Below are 27,464 nucleotides of genomic sequence, written 5' to 3'. Positions count from 1 at the left end.
CCCAATCCTCAAATCAGGTTGCAATACAAACTAAAATTAATGGCATTTAATTTTGACATACAAGAGTTACAGATTCCTGGAAAAGGAAAGATATGGTATCATAACAATTGAATGATAATTTTTGTACATATTATAAAGAAATACTATATTCTTAAAAGCAAATCTATTAAATTTGAAAGAAAGTCTCATATTCTCACAGGAACACAAACAGCCGCTTGAGAAGAGTCGGTGACTGGACCAATCTCAGTCTTCCTTTGCTCCTCCGAGTTTCTGCAAATGGATTTCCTCTTGCCACTGTGTGTAATCCTGTTTCTTATTTTACATAACAATTAAAAACGTCAAAAGATTGAAATCTATTAAAAAAAGCTTACAATCTGTTGAATATGCTGACCTGTAGTCCACAATTGCGCAAATTACTGTTAATTGTGAAAGTGTTCACCATTCTCTATATATATCTCATATTCTCGTTTCTTTGTCTTTGTTCTGTTGTCCCACTTCGTATCTATTTCTCTTTCTCAGAAAGATGGCTTTCTTTCTTTGCTTTCTCTTCTTTATTTTGCCTTCTGCAACAGCTTGTGATCGCTGTGTTCACCAATCTAAGGTTGCTTATTTTTCCGACGCCTCTGCACTTTCATGTAAGTCTCCTGTTATAACCATTTACTTGTTAAACTTAATTGGTACTTGAATTTGGCACTGACCTAGATGATATTTATTTTGATGAGACTTTTGGTGGTGTTTTTTTTTTTTAATTTAACTGATTTGGTGCAGCGGGAGCTTGTGGGTATGGTTCCATGGCAGTAGAAATGAGTAATGGACACCTTGCAGCTGGTGTTTCTTCTCTTTACAAAGATGGAGCTGGTTGTGGTGCTTGTTTTCAGGTAAATTTATATGCACATTTTGTTTATTGGTGAATATTTTTCGTTAATATAGATTTCAACTTAATATTTGACAGGTGAGATGCAAGGACAAAGATCTATGTAGCACCAAAGGAACCAAATTTATTTTGACTGATCTTAACAAAGATAACAAAACAGACTTTGTTCTAAGCAGTAGAGCTTTCATGGCCATGGCTAACCAGGGAAAGGGCAAAGACATTTTGAAACTTGGACTTGTTGATGTGGAATACAAAAGGTAAGCAAATTTGAAGCCCGACTTCTACTTATATTATTTTCTTTCCAATAGTTCTGTCTGTCAAATAATTCATATTCCTCCAGGGTTCCATGTGAATACAAAAACAAGAATTTGGCAGTTCGGGTGGAAGAATCAAGCAGGAAACCATATTACTTGGCGATTAAAGTGCTGTATCAGGGTGGTCAGACAGAGATAGTTTCAATGGATGTGGCTCAGGTTGGTACAAAAATGAGCTTAACAGTCAGTTTAGATTAAACAAATTTCAATCCTATCTTAGTATCTCAGAGCGAGGTGGAATGTAAAAACAAACCTAGTATCTCTCCAATTCTATGCTGAAGTATATGTACTTTCTGCAGGTGGCTTCTTCCAACTGGGGATTCATGAGTAGAAATTATGGGGCGATTTGGGATACAAGTAGAGTGCCAAATGGGGCATTGCAGTTGAGGTTTGTGGTCACAGCTGGGTATGATGGGAAGTATATTTGGGCAAAAAATGTTCTTCCTGCTGATTGGAAACCTGGAGTTGTTTATGACTCAGGAATTCAGATTACTGATATTGCACAAGAGGGTTGCTCTCAGTGTGATGATGGAACTTGGTAATGAGAGGACTTTGATTCCTTGGACATTACACATAAATCAAATAATTAAGAGGAATAGAAAATGAGAGCACATGGAAAAGTCTATGAATTTTTTTTTTTAAACTTTGTTACATTACATGTATTTATGGATGTAATAAAACTATATCTACACACTTTTGATTCATAATTTGGATGCACGGATAATGTGTTATCATATGATTGAATGATTTTAAATTAAAGATAAAGTAATATTCAATTACATAATGATATATTATTTATCTACCTAACTTATATATTAAAAATATATACACATAACATTACTCTTATTAATAATGTATGTTTGTTTGTAAAATAATAAAACTATTTGTATTTATAACGAATATAAATTTTAGTATAAATAATTATATATCATTATAAAAGAAACTTATCATATTACTCAAATCCTTCTCTCTCTCTCTTACCAAATACATTTATTATTTCTTAAATATTCCATTTTATTGCAAGTTTAGTTTAGTTAAATTTTTATTACTAAAAATAAAACATTATCAATAAATTAACTAAAATAGTTACAGTTATAAATTATCATAATGTACGATAAAATTAATCCATATAAATAATTATTGTATTTGATTGATAATAATAAAAAATTAATGATATATTATTTTATTTAAATATACTTTATAGATTAATAGGTATAAATTAGTTTTTTTTTTCTATCAAACTAACGTGTATTATGTTAAGATATATATTTTTTGTATTTTCTAAAATATTCTCGATATTAATAATATATTAGGTTTTTTTTTATGTTTTCAAATTATGAAGTTAGTTAATTAAATTATTTTTTCAATTTGTTGTCTTATTGTTAATATATATGTATTTTTTAATTATTCTCTATATTATTTATTATTTTTACTAAAAACGAGATTATATTTATATTAAAATTTTAATAAAAATAAATTTTAAAAAAAAATAATATTATTTTAATAATATTTTAATACATAAACTAGAGTCATAGTAATGGTAAATTAGTAATCACATTATCCATTGTCATGTTACTTCCATAACATAAGACTTAACCGAAATCTATTCTCATTTGACAAATTAATACTAATAATAAAAAGTAAAATATCAAAATGAAGCTGGCCCAGTACCAAAAGTGTGAAGCCCATCATCCAAGGCAATAGTTGTAAAGTTGGGCTGGGCCTATGGTCCTACCACTGGGCTAAACATGTTCATGACTAGGCGGAAAGTAAAAAGAGAGACATGTCAACATAATAGCTCCACTGAAAAATTAAAAAACAATAGTCTATGTCTTACTAAAGCTTTTTCCAAACCCAATAATAAAAAAACAATAAAATTATACATATTTATTTTTAATATATAAATAAATATATATTTAATGTATATCATCAAATGAGTGAATGATTTTAAATTAAAAATAAAATAATATTCAATCACATAATAATATATCGTATATGTACTTATTGTAAGTATATATAGTATTGCTCTAATGAAAATCTATGATACCCTTAAGCGAATCTCACATCGACAAAGCACGGAAAAGATGTTGGATCTGTCTGTATTATGTCTATGTATTCCACATTGGTTAGAGGTGAAAAAATTTGACTGGTTAAATAGTCTGTGAGCTCCTTAAACTGTTAAGATGCGTTTTGGGTTACAAAACCCAAAAGCAAAACCATAATAGACTGTGTGTTCAAAATAGACAATATCTTGACAATGAATCAGGTTATTGGATCAGGGATGTTACAAAATCATTTTTAAACTGGAAGTTATAAATATCCTAAATTTTATTCTAAAGTTGCCCTTCTGAATTATTTTTCCATCTTTGTTAACCCCATCACCCTTTTTTTTAAAACTTAAAAGTTTAATTGTAATTGACATTTTTGTTATTGATAAATTAATATTCTCTACACAAACTATATCCTAATTAATTTGTTATATGCTAGTCTTTTTATTCCATTAAACTTCCATTTTGTGTTACCCTTCTATTAATTGCGGATGCATATTGGTGCAGTGTATTTAGCAAATATTATATACATTCAATTTTAAGTATATAATTAAATATTTAAATAATGTTTTATCATATGATAAAACATTATTTGATCATAATTTTAAAATCTTTAATTATATGATGATATATTATTTAAATATTTAATTAAATATTTAAAATAAAATATACATAATTTTATTAATTAAATAAGTTCCCACGTTGGGATTTTATTTTATAATAACAAGCCTAATGAAAGTTTCAAAGGTTGAAGAGAAATTGGAATGAATGGAAAGGGCGTTGACTCGTTTTTGTGGGTTGTAAATTAAGAATTTGATATGTAAAGTGTACAATGCAATCACATGATTGGGCTGGCCTTGGCATGTGCTTCTAGGTTAAAAGGCATACTTTGATCTAAAAATTTGACAATTGTTTCAACTGGTGGTCTATCTCGTGTAGGTATTAATCAATAGGGTAATTTTTCATATTTCTTTAAGCCAAAAAGAAGGTAGGTAGCCAGACAGATTTATGTGGCATGCATCTTAGACTGGGTCAAGTTTAGAAGATTGACTCCAAGTCAATAAGCTAACACGAGAATATTCACTGTGGTGATTAGGCAGGCAGAATGTTTAGTATTTTAGAGTTGGTGGGTATCTTTAAAAAACACCTAACAATTTTTGTTTTTGAAGGTTTCTACTATTAGTCAATTATTAGTAGTACAATTAAGATAGACTCACAGAGCCAAACTGATCTAGGGGATGATTTATGTGGAAGTCAAAAACGAGTATCAATGTGCCTGTAATTCAAATATGAACATGGACCCTTTCCAAATTGATTTATGAAAACTACCATGTTTGTTTTAATATTATAAAATTACAAAAAATTCATGAGAACCCCGTTACAAAGTTTAGATTCAAAGTTGTTCATAAAGATCATGATAGATTCTTTGATCGTTCAATGTTTTACCTAAAAAATATATTGATATAAAGATATTTGTCCTATATTATTAAAGTTAATAACAAATTTGTTTGATTCATCACTCTATTTTAAAAGATTTTATGTCATCAGTAAATATGTTCTTGGGTATTAAAGGAATTGGAACACCCCTTTTGATTTCAATTATGGTCATTTAACTTTGGAATCCTCTTAACTGGGGCGTTCGGTGTCTTTTATTCATATTTCAATATAAGATTTGATTTATAAAATATATGTTGAAAGAAAAAAGATTTGACTCCTAAAGAACAAAAAGGACTACATCCCAGAGAACTAAAAAAGTTATATATTAATGAACTGAGATTTAAGGTGAGGGAGAGTTAGGCAATATGTTGGTTAATGATTGGTTAAGCGTGTGACTGATGCAACATTCTTGCAATGGCACTGCAGTCTAAAAACGATTTTACAGCCAATTTAATCACGCCACCACTGTAGGATTCGCCCTTGAATATTGCACCACACCCAACCTCTCTCTGCCTTCTCTTTTCTTGCTTGCACTCATTAACCAACGACATCACTCCAACCCTCTTCTTAATCAAGCTTCATGCATTAATGAGAAAGAGAGGGAGGACCCTTCACCCTCGTCCCCATCAATGCCTTACAGTTTTAATAGGAGAAGCACAGAGAGTTGAAGATGGACGGCGCAAGGTGATGATTGCGCCGTTCTGCTAAGAAGTATTTTCATATTGCTATTGTTTTCTTTGATTATAATTGTAGTCTATACAAAGTAACAATTCGGGTAGCGTATATATATGTCAGTAATGTTCATTAACAACCCAGATGTCACCTTCTTTCTCTCTCACTCTCGCTGCGCTGCTCTAGTCATTTGACTGTTTGTAAACTGCTTAGAGACGTACATGCAGCCATGTCTATGGTCATCTTCAAAGACCTAAATTACAGCCTTTTGCCATAACTATTCCGTATGGTTTAGCAGAACATATAATTGATTTATGCGCTTGAATAGTATATGAGACATGGTAGGGGGTAGTTTCACTTCGAAGATCGCCCATGCATGCATCAATAAGCTCAAACTCCAACAAAAGAAGGCCAAATAACTATTTTCCACCCAAGGTTTGGTGCAAGCCCACTTCCCACCTGTTAGTTATGAAAAACCAAAATATCTATCTATTTGTTAAATTTTATTGATGCTATCAATAGTAAAATTTTTCATTTACTAAAATATTTAAAAAATTAAAAATTTATCATATTTTTTCCTTTAAATTTAAAAATTAACAAATTTTTTCTTACCTAAGATTTGAAAAATTAATATCTCTTTAAAATTTTTCCAATCACTATTGTCGATACTCAGAAACGACTTACAAAACTAAGAGAAAAGTCGAAAGGGAGGGAAAAAGTTGTTGTCACCATCATCTCTGGTTGTTGATAGTGTACTGAAAAATCTTAAGAGAGAAATATAAGTTTTTTAAACTTTGGATAAAAGAATTTATTAATTTTTAAATCTGAAAGTAAAAATATGATAAATTTTTAATTTTTTTAAATATTTTTATTAAATAATAATTTTACCTTTAATAATATCAATAAAATTTAACAAATAAATTATATTTGTGTTTTCAATAGTTAACCAGTAAGAAATCAAATTTCATCAAACCTTTGGTGGAAAATAGTTATTTGGCCACAAAAATATTGCAGGATTTTTGCAAGTTTTACAAGAGTAGGGCACGTTTAGTTTACCTTGCGTATATGTACTCCTAAAGCAGAATTTAGAGTTTTCACCTCCTTTCAGAATCTTTTCTTCTTGTGAAACGTGGCTCTCGATAAGATATAAATTATTATTTATATATTAATGTAAAAGAAATGGAATCAGAACCGAGAAGCTGCAATAAATCGAAACGTGCTAGACGAATTAAATTCAGCAGACGTACCGAGGCAGCAGCTAACAACATAGCCACCCCTAACCACACAACTACAAGACAATGACTAATCCAAATCAAAACTCCGCAAGGGTCTCTCTCAACAACAACTAAATCAATGTGCATGTCTTTCATGTTCAACTAAAGAAGTACCCTGCTAGTTTTCTTTACCCAATGCCCCCTTTTGCCTTCTGAAAGTCCTTTCCTTTGTCACATCAACAACATTATCCATGTTTGTTTACATACTGTGGCAGCGGGTAACCTGTTCAATGTTATCACTGTATGTGACATGACCTGATTGGTGATAAAGGAATGTTTTCACCAGACATTGCCTTTCACGCACCCTTTGGCTTTAGTTTACCTTGTATCAGTGACTGGTTTCTAGTTTTCTTCATTGGGATAAACAAACCTATTGGAGATATATTGAGTAACTTAACTAGAATAGTGAAAGTTCAGATGGAACTTGAATGCTTTGACAGCTACCAGAACACTAAATTGTCGTCTGCAACATATAATCATATTTCTCTCCCTCAAATTGATTATGATGACAAGATTATTGAGAAGATGCAGCAAAAAGCTATCATTAAGATGAAGAATACAAAAGAGAACAGTTGAGCTTACTTGCGAGAGGGAGCATTGCTTTAGAGTGTGGACAAAATGGTGCTGGCACAAAAATAGGCTTTTTCGAACTTTGGGAAATGTGATGTTAATGGTAAGATAAATAAAAATGGCTAAAACCTATACAGCATATATATGCAGCAGACAATTCTGTGTCGTGATTATCAACTTACAGAATCACCAATCATCAATATACTCATCCACGCGCATAAAAACTTTAACTTTGAATTCATCAGCTCACTGTTTTGAGCTCTGTAGACTGCCTATACTATTATGTATAACCACAGTTTATTTATGGCTTTATTTATTGTTGCACTTTTTGGTGATTCACTCTGAGACCCCCTTGTGTTTCATTTCGACTTTCAATTCTAATATAATGTTTACCTTGGTTTTGTAATTATATACAAATTTCATTGCACGTGTTCAACATTCACCCTCCAGCTTTTCATTGAATGCCTTTAAAATTTGGATCATTTCTGTGTCTTTAATATGAAAACTTTTTTAGATTTCAAAGAATCCACGATATTAACTCCTGAGATTATTCGATGGAAAAGGGTCTTCTCCTCTAATGTTGGGAAATCTAGGCCACAGGGATATATTTCTTGCCAAGATTGAAGAGTCGAATCTGGGAATGTGTAAAGAAGCTTCATCACCAAGGTTTCATTTAAATTTTTTTATAATAATTCTGGGACAAAAAGAAGGACACGTGTCAGCATGGGATATGGTGCAGTACGGGGTTCGCTATCCTCTCTGTCGCTTTTGCCTTTTTGTCTTACTTCATCTCTATCCATTTATCTCTTCCTAGCTGGATTTTTAATTTATATAAATAATATTTTGATTCAAGCTTTCAGGTTCAAGCTTTTAATATGTTATAAAACAACTTCATTTGCCTTTTAATTCAACATAGTCAATATTGTAATCTTGGAATGGCATATTTGTGAAGACTATAAATACCGGCCTTTCCCATTTGTTTGCATTGTTCAGTGCAGCTTAGTTGAGCAGAAACCAAGCCAAAAATCATGGAAATGGAAGCAAAAGTTGTGAAAAACTCAAGATTCAAGAGGGTCTGCGTGTTTTGTGGCAGCAGTACTGGCAAGAGAAATTGCTACCGTGATGCCGCCATTGACCTAGCTCAAGAACTGGTACTGTTTATATCATATCTACGTGTAACACCATATGCAAACCTTTCTTATGGTTGCTTCTACTGTATTTGTGTATAAAGGTTGCTAGAAGATTGGATCTTGTGTATGGCGGAGGAAGTATTGGGTTAATGGGTTTGGTCTCTCAAGCTGTTCATAATGCCGGTGGAAATGTTCTTGGGTAAGTTAACTCATGAAGCTATAATTTTTTATGAAGTTTTACATTTTGTAATCACTTGTCCAACTGCTTTTTGGGGATTTGTTCACTAGGATTATTCCAAGAACCCTGATGAACAAAGAGGTAACATAAACAGATCTCATTTGGATTTCCGTCCTAGTAAAATTTTTAACTTTTATCTTTGTTTTGGGTTCCTGGTTCTGAGGTTTTGCTTTTCTTCAGATAACTGGTGAGACGGTTGGAGAAGTAAGGCCGGTAGCTGACATGCATCAAAGGAAGGCAGAAATGGCCCGCCACTCTGATTGTTTTATAGCTCTTCCAGGTAAATTCAACCCCAATACTCCATTCTTGTTGTCTTTCTTCTAAAAAAATTATTCTCACTCTTTGTATATATCTCGACTTTGTTTTCAGGTGGATATGGGACTTTGGAGGAGTTATTGGAAGTCATTACATGGGCTCAGCTGGGAATACATGATAAACCTGTAAGCACATGTATAATAAAATTCATCGAAGGGCGTTATAATAATGAGTTTTACTTTGGCTAAAAACCCTAACTTTGTTTTTGTTTCTGGTTTTGAATAATATTATGCAGGTGGGTTTGCTTAATGTTGATGGCTATTACAACTACCTTCTCACTTTCATCGACAAAGCCGTTGATGATGGCTTTATCAAGCCTTCTCAGCGCAGCATCATTGTCTCTGCACCGAACGCCAAAGAGCTACTTCAAAAACTTGAGGTCAGTTTGTTAGTTTATAATCATCTTTCTTTCTTTTTGATTGTGTTTAGTGTGATTGCTTAATTTGTTTCTGATGGAGCTGTTTTGTTGATTAGGAGTACGTGCCTGTGCACGATGGGGCTATAGCCAAGGCAATGTGGGAGGTCGAGACACAGCAGCAAGTGGGGTTCAATTCTACAACTTTGCAGACTGAGGTCGCTTTATAAAGGGACAAATCGAAGAGAAAAGATGAAGATAAATAGCAAACTAAATATATATATAGTAAAAGTTAGGGAAAAGAAGTCTCAAGCCCTTTGCTTTATTATTATTGATCTCATTTTGGGTCATATACAAACCATGAATCATACTTTAATGGTATGTGAAAGGTTTGAAAGTGGGTCTTTTGTGTATGTCGAAAAGAACTTGTTAAAAGGAAGAAAAAGCAAGTTTGTATTATTATTGTTATAATTTAGATAGGAATGATGATTAAGCTTTGCATTTTGGCACCTCGAATTAGCACAAAGATTATAGGATGAAGTGAAGAAGCCAAAATCCAAAAATTTCAGGCTTGATTCTCGATGCCAATGGCAATATATGCCTTTGCCTCCTCCCTAGCTAGAGCTTGCACAGTGGTGTTATTTTTGCTTCTTTTTTCTGCCAGTATTTTTAAGGTACTGTTTTTGTGTGTGATGGTTTATGCGATTGGGGTCCTGTTTATTTTTTTTTCTAAAATTGGCGTTTTATTTTGGGTTGCAAATTTGCAATATTTGTTCAAAAAGAGAATAGTACAGCTACAGCTCAGCCTTGCAGGGTCAGGGATATTTGAACTTTAGCAGGGTCTGGACTTTGTTTGTTTTGATGCTACTGCAAAAGTAATGTAGAGAAAGGCAAATGATGACCGTAAAAAATTATGACAGAAAAACTGATTATTCATTCATGCCGTTGCCACCTCAACCAATATCTCAAGGCCTCTTTTTTCCCTGTAGCCATCACAGAATTTAGCACATCCGTAACAGTGAACCCCCATTGCCCTTTCTCTTAAATTATCAGAAGCTAATGATAAGTTGAAATTACCCAGTTGACTGGATTAATTAGAGTTAAATTTCTTCTTAAAACTTGTAGGGGAATCTGACAATTGAGGGTTGAGTAGTGTTCTCTCTGGCTGTAAAAGTTAGTTATAGAAAAGCATGTATGCTCCAGAAAAAGAATAAGCATAATAGAATGTGCAGGTTTTGGGGCAATGTGACTACACAGATTGGTTGGGGACCAATTTATTATGATACACAGAGAGTGCCGCCCCCTCACTAATTTTCTTGAAGACATTCTGATAAAATTAAGGTCAACTGGAATAGCAGGGTGGTTGTTTTCAATTGAACAGTGGGGACCAAAACTTGGAACCCATTGTTCTCAACTGGAATAACTGTGTGGTTGTTTTCAATCGGAAGACTGCAATTAATTCAAGAAAATCTTAACAATATATATGGGAAACTACTTAAAAGGTAGTTTGAATATCAAAAAAAGAAATTTTATTTAAAAAAAAATAGATTCAAATCTCTTTTGATGATATATCAAAATCATACTCTTGATTTACTTTCTATTCGATGTGATTGGTTTTAGTTTAATGTGACAGTTTATATATATATATATATATAAAAGATTTTCTCCTTTGACACATAGGACTGTTATTGTGTTAAGCTGGGGAGTGGACTGATTACAGACATTGACTCAATTCAGAGATTAGGCTCATATGGTTTATACTACTAGTGAAACGTGGTTAAACATGCCTTGATTTGGCCCAATTTCAATATCTAAGTGGGCTTAAGATTTTTCAATTTTTTCCCAAATAAATGAACTAATGGGTTTGAAAGATTCAACATGATGGGTCCATATCATTAAGGAGCGATGTTATACGCGTCATGGTATTCAATTTTGAGTATCTAATTAATACATCCATTTTTAGTATCCAATTATTACACTTTGATTTAAATATCTAATTAGATCTCAATGATATGTCATCATGTGATTATGTATTATTTTATATTTAATTCAAAATTACTCAATCATACATGATATATTATCTGAGCATTCAAAACTTTTTATTGTTGTTTTAAACATGTGGTTCTCATAACAATAAAAGCAAGTCAAATCATCTCATCTTTTTCTTGTAGACCACATGGTCAATCTTCCAAAGATATTGTCCCTTAAAGCAAGTTTTAGTTCAAAAGATTGACAACTTTACCTCGAATACAAAACTTTATTCGGTGTCAAATGTCACATTTGAATGAGAAAATCCAATACACCCAATGCTTGTATTTCCAACCAATTCTAGGACATATGCATACCCAACATGTTGATGAAACAGTTTCTTACCAGTCAAACATATCTACATAATTGAGAATAGTCTTATAGATGTAACAATCCCTATTAGTTTGGATGTAATTGTACAAGTTGTGTATGCCACACATCCTGATGTAAAAATCTCTTATGGGTCCAACGTTTTTGTACATTTCTATGTATATTATGTATACTATATAACAATATATATGTATTTATAATAAAAATCAATTTGAATATCGATAATGATATATTATCATATGATTGAATATTATTTTATTTTTAATTTAAAATTATAAAATCATATGATAATATATTATCGTTGATATTTCATTTAATGTTTATTATACATGTGTATGATTTTGTTGACTTAATCCACTTTCAACCCTAAGATAACAAAAGGGAACTATGAAAGATTTAAAAAAAAAAAAGTTTACAACCAGTAAATAATTGTCTTTAAAAATCTAAGGTTGAAAACACTATTTCCCACCTAAGGTATAGTGAAACCTCAAACTGACTCTCTTTAACTTTCAAAAACCCATAAATCCATTTATGAGTAAAATTACATTAAAAAATTCAGTTAAAATTAAAAGTAAAATATTTATTTAACAAAAAAAATTTTAAAAACATAAAATTCATTTTATTTTCTCCTTTAAGTTTTAAAAACTAACAACTTCACTTTTATTTAATGTTTTCAAAATTTAAAAACTATCATCCCCCCCTCCCCAAAACTTTCCTTCTAACTCTGGCCATTATCTCCCGTGAATAATGACTTTCATTTCTTCCTCTGACGACCTCAAATGACATCTGGATCGAAAAATCTAGTCATCTTTTGTCTGAATCGAAAAATCGAGATGAAAGTATTGTCTAGACAAGTCGTCATCCCAGATGACGTCGCTGCCTAGTTCTTGTCATTGTCATTTATGATGACAACTCGTTTGGACGACACCTTCATCATCTAAATGAAAGAATTCTAAATTTTTTGATCTAGACATTGTTCGAGGTCATCGAATTAAGAGAAAGAGGCTTCACTAGGAGAAAAAAAAACTAGCCATCATTCATGGAAATAGTAGCTGAAGTTGGAAGGAAGAAAACCCTAAGTTTAAAGAGAGAGGAATGCTAGTTTTTAATGTTTGAAAACTTTAAGCAGAAATGAAATTATTAGTTTTTAATACTTATAGGAGAAAAATTAATAAATTTTATATTTTTAAATTTTTTTTATTAAATAATAATTTTATTCTTAACTTTAACTGAATTTTTTTAATAAAATTTTTTTCAAAGATAAATATTTAAAATTTTAAAATTTAAAGAGAATCACTTTAAGATTATACTATATTTCAGTAGGAGCAAGTCATTTGGCCAAAACCTAATGGAAAACTTAAAGACGGGACTGATGTGAGTGGACGATAATTTAGGTTGACGTCAAATGGTTGATAGCTGTTCATAAACCGGGGCCCTGAAATTGTTGGCAATTAAAATGACACCTTTAACCCAATTCACGCCTCGACTTTAGCTATAAAAATCCAAGCCCATTACATCTACAGTGACAACTCTCTGTTCTCACTGAAGCCAGCCCATTTGTCGTATTTTTTTAATAATAATGTATTATTACATAATTAATTATTATTTTTATTTTTAAAAATATAATAAATCATCATTTACAAGTGAAAGTTTCCGCGTTGTAATTTTCTAAATACCAAATTTTTAGCAATATCTTCTATATTTTGATATACTATGCTTAGATTATTAATTCGATTTTATTACTCATTTGCGTAATTTTAAAATAAATTAACGAGAAAAAAATTAAAGAAAAAATATATTTTAACATTAGTAATATATAATAACAAGTGTGTCGCGATTAAACCTTAAAGTTTATATTAGTGTGATCAAATATTTTACCAATTAGTAAATTTTTTAATCTTTTTATATTTTCTTTTTAGACTTTTATAGAAAATGTAAACAGGGTATTTTAGTCTTAAGTTTTTTATTAAACATTCGTGATATGATCAAAACAAGAAATAACGGTTGAATTAGGTTTAAATATTTTCAAGTCCATATTATTTTCTCGAAACCGAGCTTTCACAACTACTTCTTATGGTGACCAGTCACCATATTTATGGAGAAAAAAATTTGCCTGTATTCATGAAGATTCCCAGAAATTTCATGGAAAATTGCTTGCCATTCACTTTGTTATTTGTTCAATAACACTGGATAATAATAAAAGAAAAGTCACTTGAGAAATAAAGAATAACGTGGGTTGATCAAGATGTCAGAAAATTTTTTGACTGCAAGGAAGCATTAACAATAAATTAAATTTTATAGACATATAATGATTAAATTTTTTAAATATCACATAAATTTTATAGATTAAATTTGGGTTATGGCAATAAAAGTATGGATTATTAAATTTATTTGGCTTACGATGAGAAAACCCAATAAACTATTACAGAAAAAATAAAATTATATATACAAATAAATTATAAAAACTTATCCGTATAAATTAAAGTGATAATTTATAATAGAATAAAATGATTGTTTTTTTTTTTCTCACTTCAAAATTACCTAATTACATATTATTACATCAAATTGTATAAATAAATTTATATAATTTGTTTATATATATAATATTATTTATTATAATAAAAGACTATGCCCCTTTTCATAATGCATTTAAAATGATTACCCATTAAAATATCGGTTTTCTGGAAGAAAAGAAAAACCATTTTCACTAGATTGACAATTGATCAGATTCAGAAGAGATTTTACATCAACTATGATGCATCAAGCTTGTTTGCATCCCTAAAACTTTTAACTTCAAGTATTTTATAACTTGTATATATCTTAATTACGTAATTGTGTTAAAATTTAATTGATTAATTGTATATCGAACACAAGATCTATTTTTCTAGTAAAAATTTACGAAATCAAAAGTTATAATCTGTGTTCAGTTGATCTTGGTGTGTGAATGCAAATTTTGTTTCTTCCTTTTAAAGTAGATTCTTCTTCAAATTAGAATTTGAAAATCGAACTTTTACAAAAATGAAGACTACAAGATGGGAGGAGGAGGAGGAATAATTTTAAAGGGCCTATGATTTATTACAGTCTGGAAAGACTTCTAAAGAGAAGTCTTGGGAGAAGACTTCCAAGTCAAACCACTCAAAAGTTAAGGCTCTGAATCTTCTGTTTACATCATGGATAGATATTACTTGAAAAAAATTAGTACTAGTTCCTGCTGAATACGCGGAGTTGCTTTTGAAATTTGCAAGTTTTTTGATGGCTATCACTTTGCAAAAGACTTTGTGGAATATAGACAATTTGACCCACACAGAAATTTTGATGGATACATGATTTAGTATGATTGATTTCTACATTTTTCTAATAATTAATTAAGAGTAATATTATGTGTATTTATTTTTTTGTGTATATAATTATACACATAGATAATATGTTACTATGTGATTAGATATTATTTTATCGTTAATTCAAAATTACTATTTATATGATGATATATTATTTATATACTTAATTATAGATTAACAAATATATATATTAATTAATGACCAAAATACTATTTTCTCCCGAAGTTTGATGAAATAATAAATTTTTATTCTTCACGTTTCAAAAAATTGAATTTTTATTTGTTTTTCAAATTGTTAGGGAATTTGGTTGGTTTAAAATTTTTTATATTCTTATCAATTTAAAAATTTATCAGTTAGATTTCTAAAAAATAGCAAAATTCTAATGGATTTTAAAATATTATGTTTTGACCAATTTATTTGGGTGTAATTATTATTTTTGAAACTAATGAAAGATATATAAAAAATTTCAAAATTTCAAAATCCCCTAAAATTTTTTTAACACTCCTAAGCTTTTTCAAAATTACATTTCACCTCACAATTTTTGAAGGCGAAATTAAAAAAAAAAAACAAGAGAGAAAAGAAAAAAAAAAATTACAGGGGAAAAGAGAAAATAAAGAAAATAGAAAAATTCACATACCATGATCTTCCTGCTTTTTCACTTAACATTATTCACTAATTAAAATGAATGATGGGTGAAAATTTGATTTTTTAAAACCTAACCTATCGATAGTTTGTCATTTTAGCAAACCTTATGTGGGAAATAGTCTTTTGGCCTTAATTAATAATTTAATTACTCCCACCAACAACCTCTTTCTCAGGATGATTCACCAACTTTTACTGATCTTAAAATATCACCTAAAGTGATGGCTTAATATTAAATTAGCAGCATGCAACATTTTATTAAATTGGTAGTTTAATAAAATATTTAGCTATTATGGTGTCTCTTCGGAGCATTGAATGAACAAGTTTCTGGGATGTTGCTTTACCTGTTTGTTGGTGAAGTTGAGTTGAAAGACTGTCCATTGTATTGCATTAAATAAAACTCAATACTTAGCCACAGAATTACAAGATATATATATATATATATATATATATATATATATATATATATATATATATATATATATATAACTCGAAGAAGCACCAAGAACCCTGCACGTAGCTATGAACCAAGAACCCTGCACGTAGCTATGACCATTTCAACTGAAATTGCAATATACTTACAGGGTTTTTAGTATTCACTGGACAGGCCCAGTTGAACAGCTGACCATCTATTTGTTTGAAGCTTGAAATTGCAGGATAGATCATTGTTCAAAAATTTTGCGGTAGAAATTTGCTTGGAAAAATCCTGCGGTGCCTGAATTTTCCAAGTAAAGGGCCAAAGACTGAAGAAAACGTGTTCTTGTCCACATCAATTGACAGATAACGCGTGGGTTCCACCATTTTTTTCAATGTCTCACAAACTTCCAATTTGTTTTATTCCGTCTGCCCTACAAGATTGATGACTTGGTCCAGTGTTCTTTTTCTTCTTAATTTAATCTCCTCATTTCTTAAATTATAAATACCCTTTGTCTGTGTGTGTTAACTTGCAGCACCACAAATTTCACTTATCATGACTGCAGAGCTTCGGCTTCCAGGCTTCAGGTTCCACCCTACAGAAGATGAACTCCTCAATTTTTATCTCAAAAACATGGTGTTTGGGAAAAAAATACATTATGATATTATAGGTTTGCTTAATATTTACCACCATGATCCTCGGGACTTACCAGGTATATATATAAATTTACATATATAGGCGTGTGTATATATTCATTATGCAAGTTGAACATGCCTGGAATTAATGTTTTGATGGGTTAATTTGGTTTTTCAGGATTGTCGAAGGTGGGAGAGAGAGAGTGGTATTTTTTTGTTCCAAGAGACAGGAAACATGGCGGTGGAGGAAGGCCCAACAGGACTACTGAACATGGATTCTGGAAAGCTACCGGCTCTGACAGGAAAATTGTGAGCTTATCCGATCCAAAGCGCATTATTGGCCTCAGGAAAACTCTTGTTTTCTATGAAGGAAGAGCTCCTAAAGGACTAAAGACTGACTGGGTTATGAACGAGTATCGCCTTCCAGATAGTTGCCCTTTGCCTAAGGCAAGTATAAACAAATTGTACAAATTTATATATCTATACAAATTGAGAAACAGATTGTGATTGATTAGTTACAGCCAATGGTAAATCTGCACAGATACTTACATATTTCTTATGCATGTGCAATGCAGGACATTGTATTGTGTAAGATATACAGGAAGGCAACTTCCCTGAAAGTCCTGGAGCAAAGGGCAGTGGAGGAAGAGATGAAGGCAATTCAAGCATCACCTTCTCCACCATCATCATTTGAGACAATCTCCTTCTGTAGTCACCAAGAGGACCAACAAATGGCACCCATAAATATGTCCCTGGCCCATATGACACTCAAACAAGAAGAACAAGAAGTGATCATGGAAGAGGATATGATAAATTTGTATGAAAAACTTGTAAAAGAGGAGAAAAAAGGGTCTTCAATGTGTCTGCAATTACCATCAGGGAAGACAGAATTGCCAGAGCTCCAAATGCCAAAAATGAACATGGATTGGAGCCAGGACCAGGTTTGGAGTCAGCCTAGTCCCTGGCTTCAAAATATGGCACAGAATTTGACCCCTAGTTATGTTAACAATTTCTAGAGCATAGTAATCTGTTCCCAAGAATATATTAAATAACTCTTCTGTAGATATAGCTACATCTTGTTTGAATCTTGTTTTAAGTATGTATAATTCTGTTCTTAATTTCTTGCTCAGTTAAAAAGCCTGCTCGGCACTAATTTTGAACTGTTTTGCTGATGTTCACGTAGATGGGAATTCTACATTTCAATCAATGAACTTCGTGTTTCAGTAATATTTCATACATTTAATTTTGAATATCCAAACTAAGTAACTAGAGAATGTGTATTTAATACTTAATTTATCTAACCGGTTGGTTATAGTTTTATTAATTTTATCTTATTTAAATTTTCTTAGATTTAATGTGTTGATATTGATTGATTTAACAGCCTGGTCATACAAACAAATGAAAAAGAAAAGATTCACGGGCTTTCGATTGTTGATGGTTGAGAAGTCCATTAACCAAGCCATGCGCATTAAAATCTATCCAGGGTGTTGCTATCAACGTTGACCTCCTTAATTGACTTCCATTTTACACTTTATTTCGGATATTTTAATAATAAAATTACGTATATTTACTTTAAATATATAAATATATATATTATCATAAAATTAAATAATTATAAATTAAATATAAAATAATATTTAATTATATAATATCATATATAAATATATATATATATCCAAAATAGATATATATAGTATAACTCATTTTTTAAACACTATAATTTTTTTTAAATTTATAGAAGTATCTTCTTATCCATTAATGATTTGTAAACGATGCAATGCATCGATGAATTCGACCATGTCTCCTCAGCAGCAATCCAGTTTGGCTTGCCTCCCAATCAGAAATAACAAATTTCTGACGCTCATGTGGGCTGAAATGATTTTGCTGCACACGAGTGGTGTCAACATCCGGAGCTAGGCAATAGCCAATTGTCATTTAAATTTTATAAAATAACATGTAATTAGCTAATTGTCGTGTTGTAGATTGAATGCCCTTGCTGCTTTCATATGGTGAGACTAATGACATTGGAGAGACAGAGATCCACTCCATAAGGCTATCAAATATCTTTGAAGCAACAAAATTATGTAAATCAAGGTTTGCCAGGCCCTATACTGGTAATTGTGGTTCAACAGGGAGCAATGTTCATGTCGACTTCATATGATTTACCAGGATGCCAGAAATATTATGAAGCTATTACACCTTACAGAATTTTTCTCATTAAGTTGGAATTCACTTAAGCATAACAAATTCAAGATCAACATGTTAAATAGGTCATCAATATATAAAAGACATGATATTTAATGTGGTTCAACATAACATGCCTACATCCACGAACGAGAGAGGATTATATTATTATCACAAACATGCAAAAGTACAACAAACTAAATGAAATCCCAAAAGAGCAATCTGCCCAAAACCCAAACTAATGATATTCCAAAAAGTGTTTCCTCTTGTTGAAGATGGTTTATTATTGATGTTGATGTACAAGAAGATTGTGAAGCCCCTGACCTGCTCAAATGCTCATAAAAATCTATAAGTAATAGGGTGTGGTCTAGAGGGAAAACTGCTCATAAACTTTTGTTCTTTCTTTTGGAATTGAGAAGGCCTAGAAAAGAATAGTTCAGTTTAATTTGCCTTCAATCTGGGACCATATGCCCGATATATATTTAGGATATTGGAGGCAAGGGGAACTTTCCTCTTATTCAATTGGGAAAATGATTTCAGATTTGGATCCAAACATTATATCAGCTACATTTATGTATTGTCTCCTAATAGTTCACCTATTGAATATATTTTAGCGACAAAATCATAGAAGTATCTTCACATCAGTTAAGAATACATAAATTGTTGCTCAATGATCCGTAGGCAATGCAATGCATGAATGGAGTTGACCATGCTTCCTCAGCGGCAATACAAGAGCAGCACTCCAGTTTGGCTTGCCTTCCTACAGGAAACAGAGCATCTCTGGCACTCGTGTGGGATTATATATACTTAAATCATTTTATCTGGTATGGGGATCGTAAAAAGATGCAGACACTAGGGTAGAACTATTATAGTTTGCTGCACACGAGTGGTGTTGACAACAGAAAAAAGGTAATAGCCAGATATCCTCCTGTATATTTAATACAAGCATAAGCAAATTTTTGTCTTGTACATTCAAAAATAGTTGTTAGGGATAGATGCACAACTGCCTACTAATTTAATTGCTTTTCTATGCATCATCAAGATGAAGCCTCCAGGCTACATCCTGGGGCATCCCTCTCTCTTGTATGAATTGGCTGTGCATATGCTTCAGCAAGCTGTAATTCTTTGAATTGTGTGCAAAATTATCCTTGTAGTAAAAATTACACCAAGTTATTACACAGCACTGTCTTTCATACTCGAAATCTTTGTTCCGGAAGACTTGTTTTTACCATCATTACCAAATGCAATTAAAAGATTGTCTGCTGCTTAATTTCATGAGTTAAATTTTTAAGTCCTTGATACTTAAAGGAGTAAGACTATTACATTAGGAAATTGGTTAGACAGTGTATCACTTCACAAGGCCCTTAGATAGTTTTGATGCATCTATAGGCAAAAACAATAAATCAAATATTCAAGGTTGTAAACATGTGAGCAAATATAAGGCCATTAATTGTTGTTCAAGATCAGGGAGCAGGTTCGCAATGTTGACTTCCCTTGCCTTTCCAGGTTGCAGAAATAATTTAACTCAACACATGGATAGCCAGCACATGTTATGTTAATTAAAAATGTGTGGTTACCATTTCTCATGAACTTTGAATCATACATATGAAGACAACTGAAATCTTGATACCTCAGATATCTATTTAAGAATTGCAATGTTATAAACTAATAATTTGAGTAACTGAGAGTGGTATTTCCTATTTAATCTATGGTTTTAATGAATAAAGTTTTCTGAATCATTTAAAATTTAATTAAACTAATTCACCCAATTTACTTTTTTTTTGAAGTTCTGGCAATTTCATCCCTTGGAGTCTTGAGTTTTTAATTCATCATATTAAAAAAAAAAAAACACCCTCAAGAATTCCTTATGGCAAAATGTGAGTTTCATCTGCAAGCAAATAGAAAGTATGAACAAACATTTTGTGTTAGAAAAGTGAATCACCTTGAGAAGGAAAATGAAGAGAAGATATCAAATAAAATATTGCTTGTGAGTCTAACTGATTTTGTATTAACAAGAAAAAACAAGTATATTTCCTTAATGTTCAAGTATCAAGTATCAAAATTTTTAAATTAATTGTTGACAATGTTTAGAAGAGAGACTCTTATTTTGATCAAACGTCTCATCAAGAACTTGAGTCCATCTTCAAGATCTTGAATATTGGATTCCAATTCTTTAAGCTGGTTTTGCATATTACCAGATTTGCTTGTCTTGTGAGTAATGATTCTTGACAATTCAACATCCACGTTTTCAAACTCATTTACATTTGTTTCTTCACATACTACCTTCTTTAGCTGCGTAAGCTTGGAAGCTGGTGACCAGCTGCTTAGTTTTGATGAAGCCTTTGGCCCTGAGATAAGGGACAGCAAGGATTCAATGACATTGAAAGTTACTGAGTCAACCTCTTTTAGCATGTTAGTCATGGTTTTTGACTCGTATTCTTCAGATATTGGAGAGGAGCTCTGTTGCTCAAGGCCTTTCAAATTTCAAAGCTTTCTGGATTGTCCTTTTCACTGTCTTCCTAGAGATCAAGTCACTTGTAAGTTCAATATCATCATTTCTTCTTCTGCGAAAAATTGATTGAAGTCCTTAAACAGATTCTTTTGATTGCAACAAGGCATCCTTAGCAATGCTGCAGATATCCAAGAGCCTAAGAGATCCATTCAATAGCTCATCAACTGATTGTTTTTGAGTCTGGAACAACTGAAGCAACTGATTAACACAATCATGCAAATCTTGAAGGCCAAATATCTGATGGCCTATTGATGATGTTGATGTGGAAGTTGATTGTGAAGCCCTTAATCTGCACAAATGCTGTTCAGCTTCTGAAATGATTGGGTGCGGTCTTGAAGGAAGACTGTTAGAGCGAGCGTGGTAAGCTATGGCCATTTTTCTTTCTTTTAGAATTGAGAAGGCCTAGAAATGAATTGTTGAGTTCAGTTTGCCTTCATTCTGTTAGCACAGCTTAACATATAGTATGAGATAAAAGGAGACAAAAGGAATCTCTTCCACACATAATTAGGAACATAATTTCAGATTTGGATCTAAACAATATATTAATTACTTTTATATATTGTCTCCCAACTGCTCCCTCCCCAAATTAACATTTTAGCTTAAAATTCGTGGCAGTAGATTGGCATCAGTTAATAATACATCAATGATAGCTGACTGATCTGTAAATGATGCAGTGCGTGGATAGAGTTGAACCTGTCTCCTCAGGAACAATACAAACAGGCAATCCAGATTGGCTTGCTTCCCTAGTGGAAATAACTCATTTCTTAAGCTCGTGCGGGCTTATATACAATCAACTCATGTCGTCAGGTAACAGAATTTTATATACATGTCAGAAGCTTGGCTAGAATTTTTATAATTTGCTGCACACTAATGCTGTCGACACCAGAATTAATAGTTCCTCATGTACATTCAAAATAAGGGAATGAGAACTTCTATTTAATGTGTCTCATTATTAAATTGCTTTGCTATTGTAACATCTCTGGTCCAATAACCCGGCCCACTGTTAAGATATTGTCCACTTTGGACATACAGTCCATCATGAGTTTGCTTCTGGGCTTTGCAACCCAAAACGCGTCTTAACAGTTAAGGAGCTCACAGGCTATTTAACCAATCCAATTCTTCCACCACTAACCAATGTGGGATCTATAGACAGAGCACACACAGACCCAGCATCTCTTCCGTGCTTTGCCGATGTGGGATTCGCCTAGGGGTATCACATACACCCCCCCTTACGGGACTCAGCGTCCTCGCTGAGGTTTGCCCCACCATCGTTCAAGAGGACACGCGGAGTTGCTCTGATACCATTTGAACACCCCAGGTCCAATAGCCCGGCCCACTGTCAAGATATTGTCCACTTTAGACACACAGTCCATCATGGTTTTGCTATTGGGCTTTGCAACCCAAAACGCGTCTTAACAGTTAAGGAGTTCACAGACTATTTAACCAATACAATTCTCCCACCACTAACCAATGTGGGATCCAAAGACAGAGCACACACAGACCCAGCATCTCTCCCGTGCTTTGTCGATGTGGGATTCGCCTAAGGGTATCACATACACCCCCCCTTACGGGACTCAGCGTCCTCGCTGAGGTTTGCCCCACCATCGTTCAAGAGGACACGCGGAGTTGCTCTGATACCATTTGAAACACCTCAGGTCCAATAACCCGGCCCACTGTTAAGATATTGTCCACTTTGGACACACAGTCCATCATGGGTTTGTTTCTGGGCTTTGCAACCCAAAACGCGTCTTAACAGTTAAGGAGCTCACAGGCTATTTAACCAATCCAATTCTTCCACCACTAACCAATGTGGGATCTATAGACAGAGCACACACAGACCCAGCATCTCTTCCGTGCTTTGCCGATGTGGGATTCGCCTAGGGGTATCACATACACCCCCCCTTACGGGACTCAGCGTCCTCGCTGAGGTTTGCCCCACCATCGTTCAAGAGGACACGCGGAGTTGCTCTGATACCATTTGAACACCCCAGGTCCAATAGCCCGGCCCACTGTCAAGATATTGTCCACTTTAGACACACAGTCCATCATGGTTTTGCTATTGGGCTTTGCAACCCAAAACGCGTCTTAACAGTTAAGGAGCTCACAGACTATTTAACCAATACAATTCTCCCACCACTAACCAATGTGGGATCCAAAGACAGAGCACACACAGACCCAGCATCTCTCCCGTGCTTTGTCGATGTGGGATTCGCCTAAGGGTATCACAGCTATTCATCATAAACTTATGCAACAAATTGATTTTAGCACATTTCTTTCATGTACATGTCCAGAAAGCAATTTTGGTTGTTTATTTTTGTTTTTGTTAAGAAAGTAAAAAAATATTCTAGTAAATATCATTCAATATCATTCATGTAGCATATTCTGTATTTTTCCTGTTCTGATTTTCCTTTTTCTTGGCCCTTAGTAAATTTTACGGATCGTCTGATTTATATATTCAGGATTGTTCCTATTGTAAGCATAGCAGGTTGTTACTTACAGGAGACCAAGATCCACTACATAAGGCTCCTAAATGTTCTCGATACATATATTAGCAAATTTAATTATATGAACCGAAGTTGTAATAAATTATTTAATCAAATATTCCAGATCCCTTTACTGGTTGCTGTTCAAGGAGAAGCAGGGTTTATGTTGTTTGAATTGTCATGTCTTTTCTTGATGCTAGAAATAATTTCATTCCAACCACTTGTTAAGAGACAACTGGAATCTTGACAACTCTGATATCTTTTGAAAAATTGAATGCACTAATGATTGGGTCTCTGTCACATCAATAATCTATTTTCAAACCTTTAGCTTTCTTGGGTTAAAATTTTCTGAAGAAGAGTTAAATTTAACTTATTATGCCAATTCACTGTGTTTATTTACTTTTTACATCTTAAAAAGTTTGATCATTTCAGATATGGGTTTATTCTTTCATTAGATATGGTGGAATGTTAGTGTCATCTTCAAGTGAATAGAAAACTGAACATATTATGCAAAATGTAATTTTTCTTTCTGCAGACGTGTATGATAATGACAGAGAGATAGAGAGCTAGAAGATGGGGATATTTTAATTGATTTTGTATTGAGAAAAATATACAAGTGTATATCATTGATGCACAAGTATAAAGTATCAAAATGTTGTAATCTAATTGTTGATAAAGTTGAGAAGAGATACTCTTATTTTAATCAAACGCCTAGTCAAGGACTCGAGTCCTTCCTCAAAGTCTTCAACATTTAACTCCAACTCTTTAAGTTGGTTTTGGATGTTATCAGATTTACTTGTCTTTTGAGAAATGATACTAGACAATTCAGCATCCACTTTTTCAAACTCAGTTGTGTCTGTCTCTTCACATGCTACCTTCTTTGGCTGCATTAGCTTGGAAACGATGCTTAGCTTTGATGAAGCTCTTGGCCCTGAGATAAGAGACAACAATGACTCGATCACCTTGAAAGTGACTGCTTCAACCTCTCTTAACATGCTAATCGTGGCCTTCATCTCATTTTCATCAGAGGTTGGAGAGGGTCTTTGGCTTTTGATGGTTTTCAAATTCTTCAAGGCCTTTTGGATGGTCTTTTTCACTGCTTTCCTAGAGGTCAAGAATTTCGTAACCTCACTTGTAAGTTCAATATCATCAGCCCTTCTTCTGCGGTAAATGGATTGAAGTCCTTGAACAGACTCTTTTGTTTGCAGCAAGGCATCCTTAGCAACGCTACAGATATCCAAGTGTCTAAGAGGTCCATTCAACAACTCATCAACAGATTGTTTTAGTTGATGAGCCAGGGATAACTGAAGCAACTTGTCGACGCAATCATGCAAATCTTGAAGGCTATAGATCTGATTGCTGATTGATGATGATGATGTGGAGGTAAATTCAGAAGCATTTATCCTGCTCAAATGCTGATCAACTTCACAAGCGATTGGGTGGTGTCTAGAAGGAAAACTGTTAGAGCGAGTATGGTAAGAAGCGGCCATTTTTTGTGTGTGTGGAATTCGAAAGGCCTGGAAATGAATTGTTCAGTTCAATCTGGCTTCCTCCTGTGGCCTTATGCTCAATATATATTATGAGATAAAGGAGACGAGGAATCTCTTTCATTTATTCATTTAGAAACATGATTTCAGATTTGGATCTGAACAATAACATTATATCACATACATTTATGTAATGTCTCCCACCTGCTTCCCACCTGCATACTTCTTCTGTTTCTAATTCATAATATTGTCTTCCTATTATTTGGTAATAGATTAATTTTCACTCAATGATCCATGAGTTTAAATCACAGATGGAGTTGACCATGTCTCCACATCAACAACACAATAGAGGCAATACAGTTTGGCTTGCCTCACTCCAGGAAATACAATATTTCTGACTCTCGTGTGGTCTTAAGCACATCCACAACTACAACTATTACAATTTGGTGTGCACAAGCGGAAGCGGTGGCGACACTAGAAAAATGTAATAGCCAATTACCTGAGTGAGACACATTTTTAATGTGGGTCCTAATATGAAGGTCTGCTACACATCATTTACATAGAACTTATAGTTGTTTATAAGATAATGCCTCTTGTGCAATCAGATGTTCCTGCTTGCCAACACAATCATGCTTAAATATTCAAAAACAAGTTTAAATATCATTAATTTTATCCCTGTGACTATTGAGCAATTATAATTTCCTTTTTACCCCAGGAATGATAAATTGCCTACTGATTGATGTTCAAGGAAGAGCAAGGTCCATGATGTCCATTTCCAGACGTCAGAAATATTATCCGAACACATGGAGAGCTAGCACAAATTGTGTTACTGCAATTGACTACCATGTGAACTTCAATAATTGATTTTTTTTCTATCAGCCACCTAGAGACAATTGGAATCTTGATACATGCCTATTTAATAATTTCTTACCAATGGCCTTGAACTAATGATTGATCGAAAAACAAGAAGTATTGATATGGCTTTCATAGGTTAAAGTATACTAAATCAAAGCAAATTGAAGTTACTCGAACTTTCTTTTACTAATTTCTAATAAGGTTCAATCATTTCAGCAGTCAAGTTTAATCAGTCATGAGGTAAACAGTGAATAAAGAAATATAAATCAAGACTGCTATTGGTAGAATGCTAGTTTCAGCTCCAAGGAAACAGAAATCAAGTGTAATCAATCAATCATCTTTAGCTGTAAAAGTAAATGATCTTCAGGGGAAAAAAAAAGGAAGATTGGATATAAAGGAAAAAAACTATTTCTGCTTCTAAATGGTTTATTATCAATAAAATATACAAGCATACTCGATTGATGTACAAACATACAGTATCAAAATATTGTAATCTAATTGTTAAGGATGTTGAGAAGAGAGACTCTAGTCTTAATCAGACGCCTGTACAAGGAATCAACTCCTTCTTCAAGTTCTTGAATGTTTGACTCCAATTCTTTAAGTTGGTTGTGAGTGCTATTGGATTTGCTTGTCTTGTAAGCAATGATGCTAGACAATTCAGCATCTACCTTTTCAAACTCATTTATGTAAGTTTCTTTGCATGCTACTTCCTTTGGCTGCATTAACTTGGAAACCACTGACCAGCTGCTTAGCTTTGATGGAGCCCTTGGCCCTGAGATAAGAGACAACAAGGATTCGATCACATTGAAAGTGACTGCTTCAACCTCTCTTAACATGATGCTTGTCTCATGTTCCACACCGATTGTAGAGGATCTTTGGTTCAAATTCTTCAAGGTCTTCTGGATGGATTTTTTTACTGCCTTCCTGGAGGTCAAGTATTTCTTAACCTCACTTGTAAGCTCAATGTCATCACATCTTCTTCTGCGGAAAATTGATTGAAGTCCTTGTACAGCTTCTTTGGTTTGTACCAAGGAATCCTTAGCAATGCCACAAATGTCCAAGAGTCTAAGAGATCCATTCAACAACTCATCAACCCATTTCTTTTGCTCGTGTTGAGCTAAAGCTTGTTGAATTGATGCTGACTGAAGCAACTTGTCGACACAATCATGCAAATCTTGAAGACCATTTATCTCATGGCTTATAGATGATGATGAAGTAGAAGTAGCTTGAGAAGCCCGGAAACTGCTCACATGTTGATCAAGTTCTGAGTGAATTGGGTGTGGTCTTGAAGGAAGACTGTTAGAGCGAGTATGGTAAGAAGGGGCCAT

At 33.0% G+C, this 27,464-nt stretch overlaps 5 protein-coding genes across 6 annotated transcripts; 3 read left to right on the top strand and 2 right to left on the bottom strand.

Moving 5' to 3' along the window:
* The first annotated feature begins 156 nt into the window (after positions 1-156).
* Positions 157-1,924, top strand: LOC123227327 (expansin-like A1). Of its 2 annotated transcripts, none has more exons than XM_044652090.1 (6): positions 157-296; positions 520-635; positions 769-878; positions 953-1,131; positions 1,215-1,347; positions 1,488-1,924. In XM_044652090.1, the coding sequence occupies exons 1-6, from the start codon at positions 277-279 to the stop codon at positions 1,728-1,730; spliced, it is 801 nt and encodes a 266-aa protein (XP_044508025.1). In that variant the 5' UTR covers positions 157-276; the 3' UTR covers positions 1,731-1,924. The 2 variants fall into 2 exon arrangements, with proteins under 2 accessions (XP_044508025.1, XP_044508026.1); XM_044652091.1 differs by having other exon boundaries at positions 246-294; positions 565-635.
* Positions 1,925-8,069: 6,145 nt separating this feature from the next.
* On the top strand, positions 8,070-9,892 carry LOC123228287 (cytokinin riboside 5'-monophosphate phosphoribohydrolase LOG5-like). The gene is made up of 7 exons (XM_044653635.1): positions 8,070-8,340; positions 8,421-8,518; positions 8,608-8,638; positions 8,738-8,837; positions 8,927-8,997; positions 9,108-9,251; positions 9,347-9,892. Exons 1-7 carry the CDS (start codon positions 8,218-8,220, stop codon positions 9,455-9,457), a joined length of 678 nt encoding a protein of 225 aa, XP_044509570.1. The 5' UTR covers positions 8,070-8,217; the 3' UTR covers positions 9,458-9,892.
* A 6,607-nt stretch (positions 9,893-16,499) lies between these two features.
* LOC123227105 (NAC domain-containing protein 6-like) lies at positions 16,500-17,842 on the top strand. The gene is made up of 3 exons (XM_044651767.1): positions 16,500-16,692; positions 16,794-17,062; positions 17,191-17,842. Exons 1-3 carry the CDS (start codon positions 16,536-16,538, stop codon positions 17,629-17,631), a joined length of 867 nt encoding a protein of 288 aa, XP_044507702.1. The 5' UTR covers positions 16,500-16,535; the 3' UTR covers positions 17,632-17,842.
* Positions 17,843-20,869: 3,027 nt separating this feature from the next.
* Positions 20,870-21,220, bottom strand: LOC123227778. Its single transcript, XM_044652902.1, has one exon. The coding sequence runs from the start codon at positions 21,218-21,220 to the stop codon at positions 20,870-20,872; it is 351 nt and encodes a 116-aa protein (XP_044508837.1).
* Positions 21,221-26,630: 5,410 nt separating this feature from the next.
* Positions 26,631-27,464, bottom strand: LOC123227777. The gene has a single exon (XM_044652900.1). It carries the CDS (start codon positions 27,462-27,464, stop codon positions 26,631-26,633), a length of 834 nt encoding a protein of 277 aa, XP_044508835.1.

Source organism: Mangifera indica, chromosome 10 (genome assembly GCF_011075055.1).
Source record: "Mangifera indica cultivar Alphonso chromosome 10, CATAS_Mindica_2.1, whole genome shotgun sequence".
In the NCBI taxonomy this organism is placed as follows: domain Eukaryota; kingdom Viridiplantae; phylum Streptophyta; class Magnoliopsida; order Sapindales; family Anacardiaceae; genus Mangifera; species Mangifera indica.
The sequence above is the reverse complement of the archived record's forward strand: the minus strand, read 5'-3'. Positions and strand labels throughout refer to the sequence as shown.

Excerpts from the sequence above, each read along its gene's own strand:
- LOC123227327 (XM_044652090.1), top strand. The coding sequence starts at position 277 with ATGGATTTCCTCTTGCCACT. Across the intron at positions 297-519 it reads ATGGATTTCCTCTTGCCACT|AAAGATGGCTTTCTTTCTTT; the intron begins GTGTGTAATCCT and ends TCTCTTTCTCAG. Across the intron at positions 879-952 it reads GTTGTGGTGCTTGTTTTCAG|GTGAGATGCAAGGACAAAGA; the intron begins GTAAATTTATAT and ends AATATTTGACAG.
- LOC123228287 (XM_044653635.1), top strand. The coding sequence starts at position 8,218 with ATGGAAATGGAAGCAAAAGTTGTGAAAAACTCAAGATTCAAGAGGGTC. Across the intron at positions 8,519-8,607 it reads GCCGGTGGAAATGTTCTTGG|GATTATTCCAAGAACCCTGA; the intron begins GTAAGTTAACTC and ends TTTGTTCACTAG. Across the intron at positions 9,252-9,346 it reads AGCTACTTCAAAAACTTGAG|GAGTACGTGCCTGTGCACGA; the intron begins GTCAGTTTGTTA and ends TTTGTTGATTAG.
- LOC123227105 (XM_044651767.1), top strand. The coding sequence starts at position 16,536 with ATGACTGCAGAGCTTCGGCTTCCAGGCTTCAGGTTCCACCCTACAGAA. Across the intron at positions 16,693-16,793 it reads TGATCCTCGGGACTTACCAG|GATTGTCGAAGGTGGGAGAG; the intron begins GTATATATATAA and ends TTGGTTTTTCAG. Across the intron at positions 17,063-17,190 it reads ATAGTTGCCCTTTGCCTAAG|GACATTGTATTGTGTAAGAT; the intron begins GCAAGTATAAAC and ends TGTGCAATGCAG.
- LOC123227778 (XM_044652902.1), bottom strand. The coding sequence starts at position 21,220 with ATGACTAACATGCTAAAAGAGGTTGACTCAGTAACTTTCAATGTCATT.
- LOC123227777 (XM_044652900.1), bottom strand. The coding sequence starts at position 27,464 with ATGGCCCCTTCTTACCATACTCGCTCTAACAGTCTTCCTTCAAGACCA.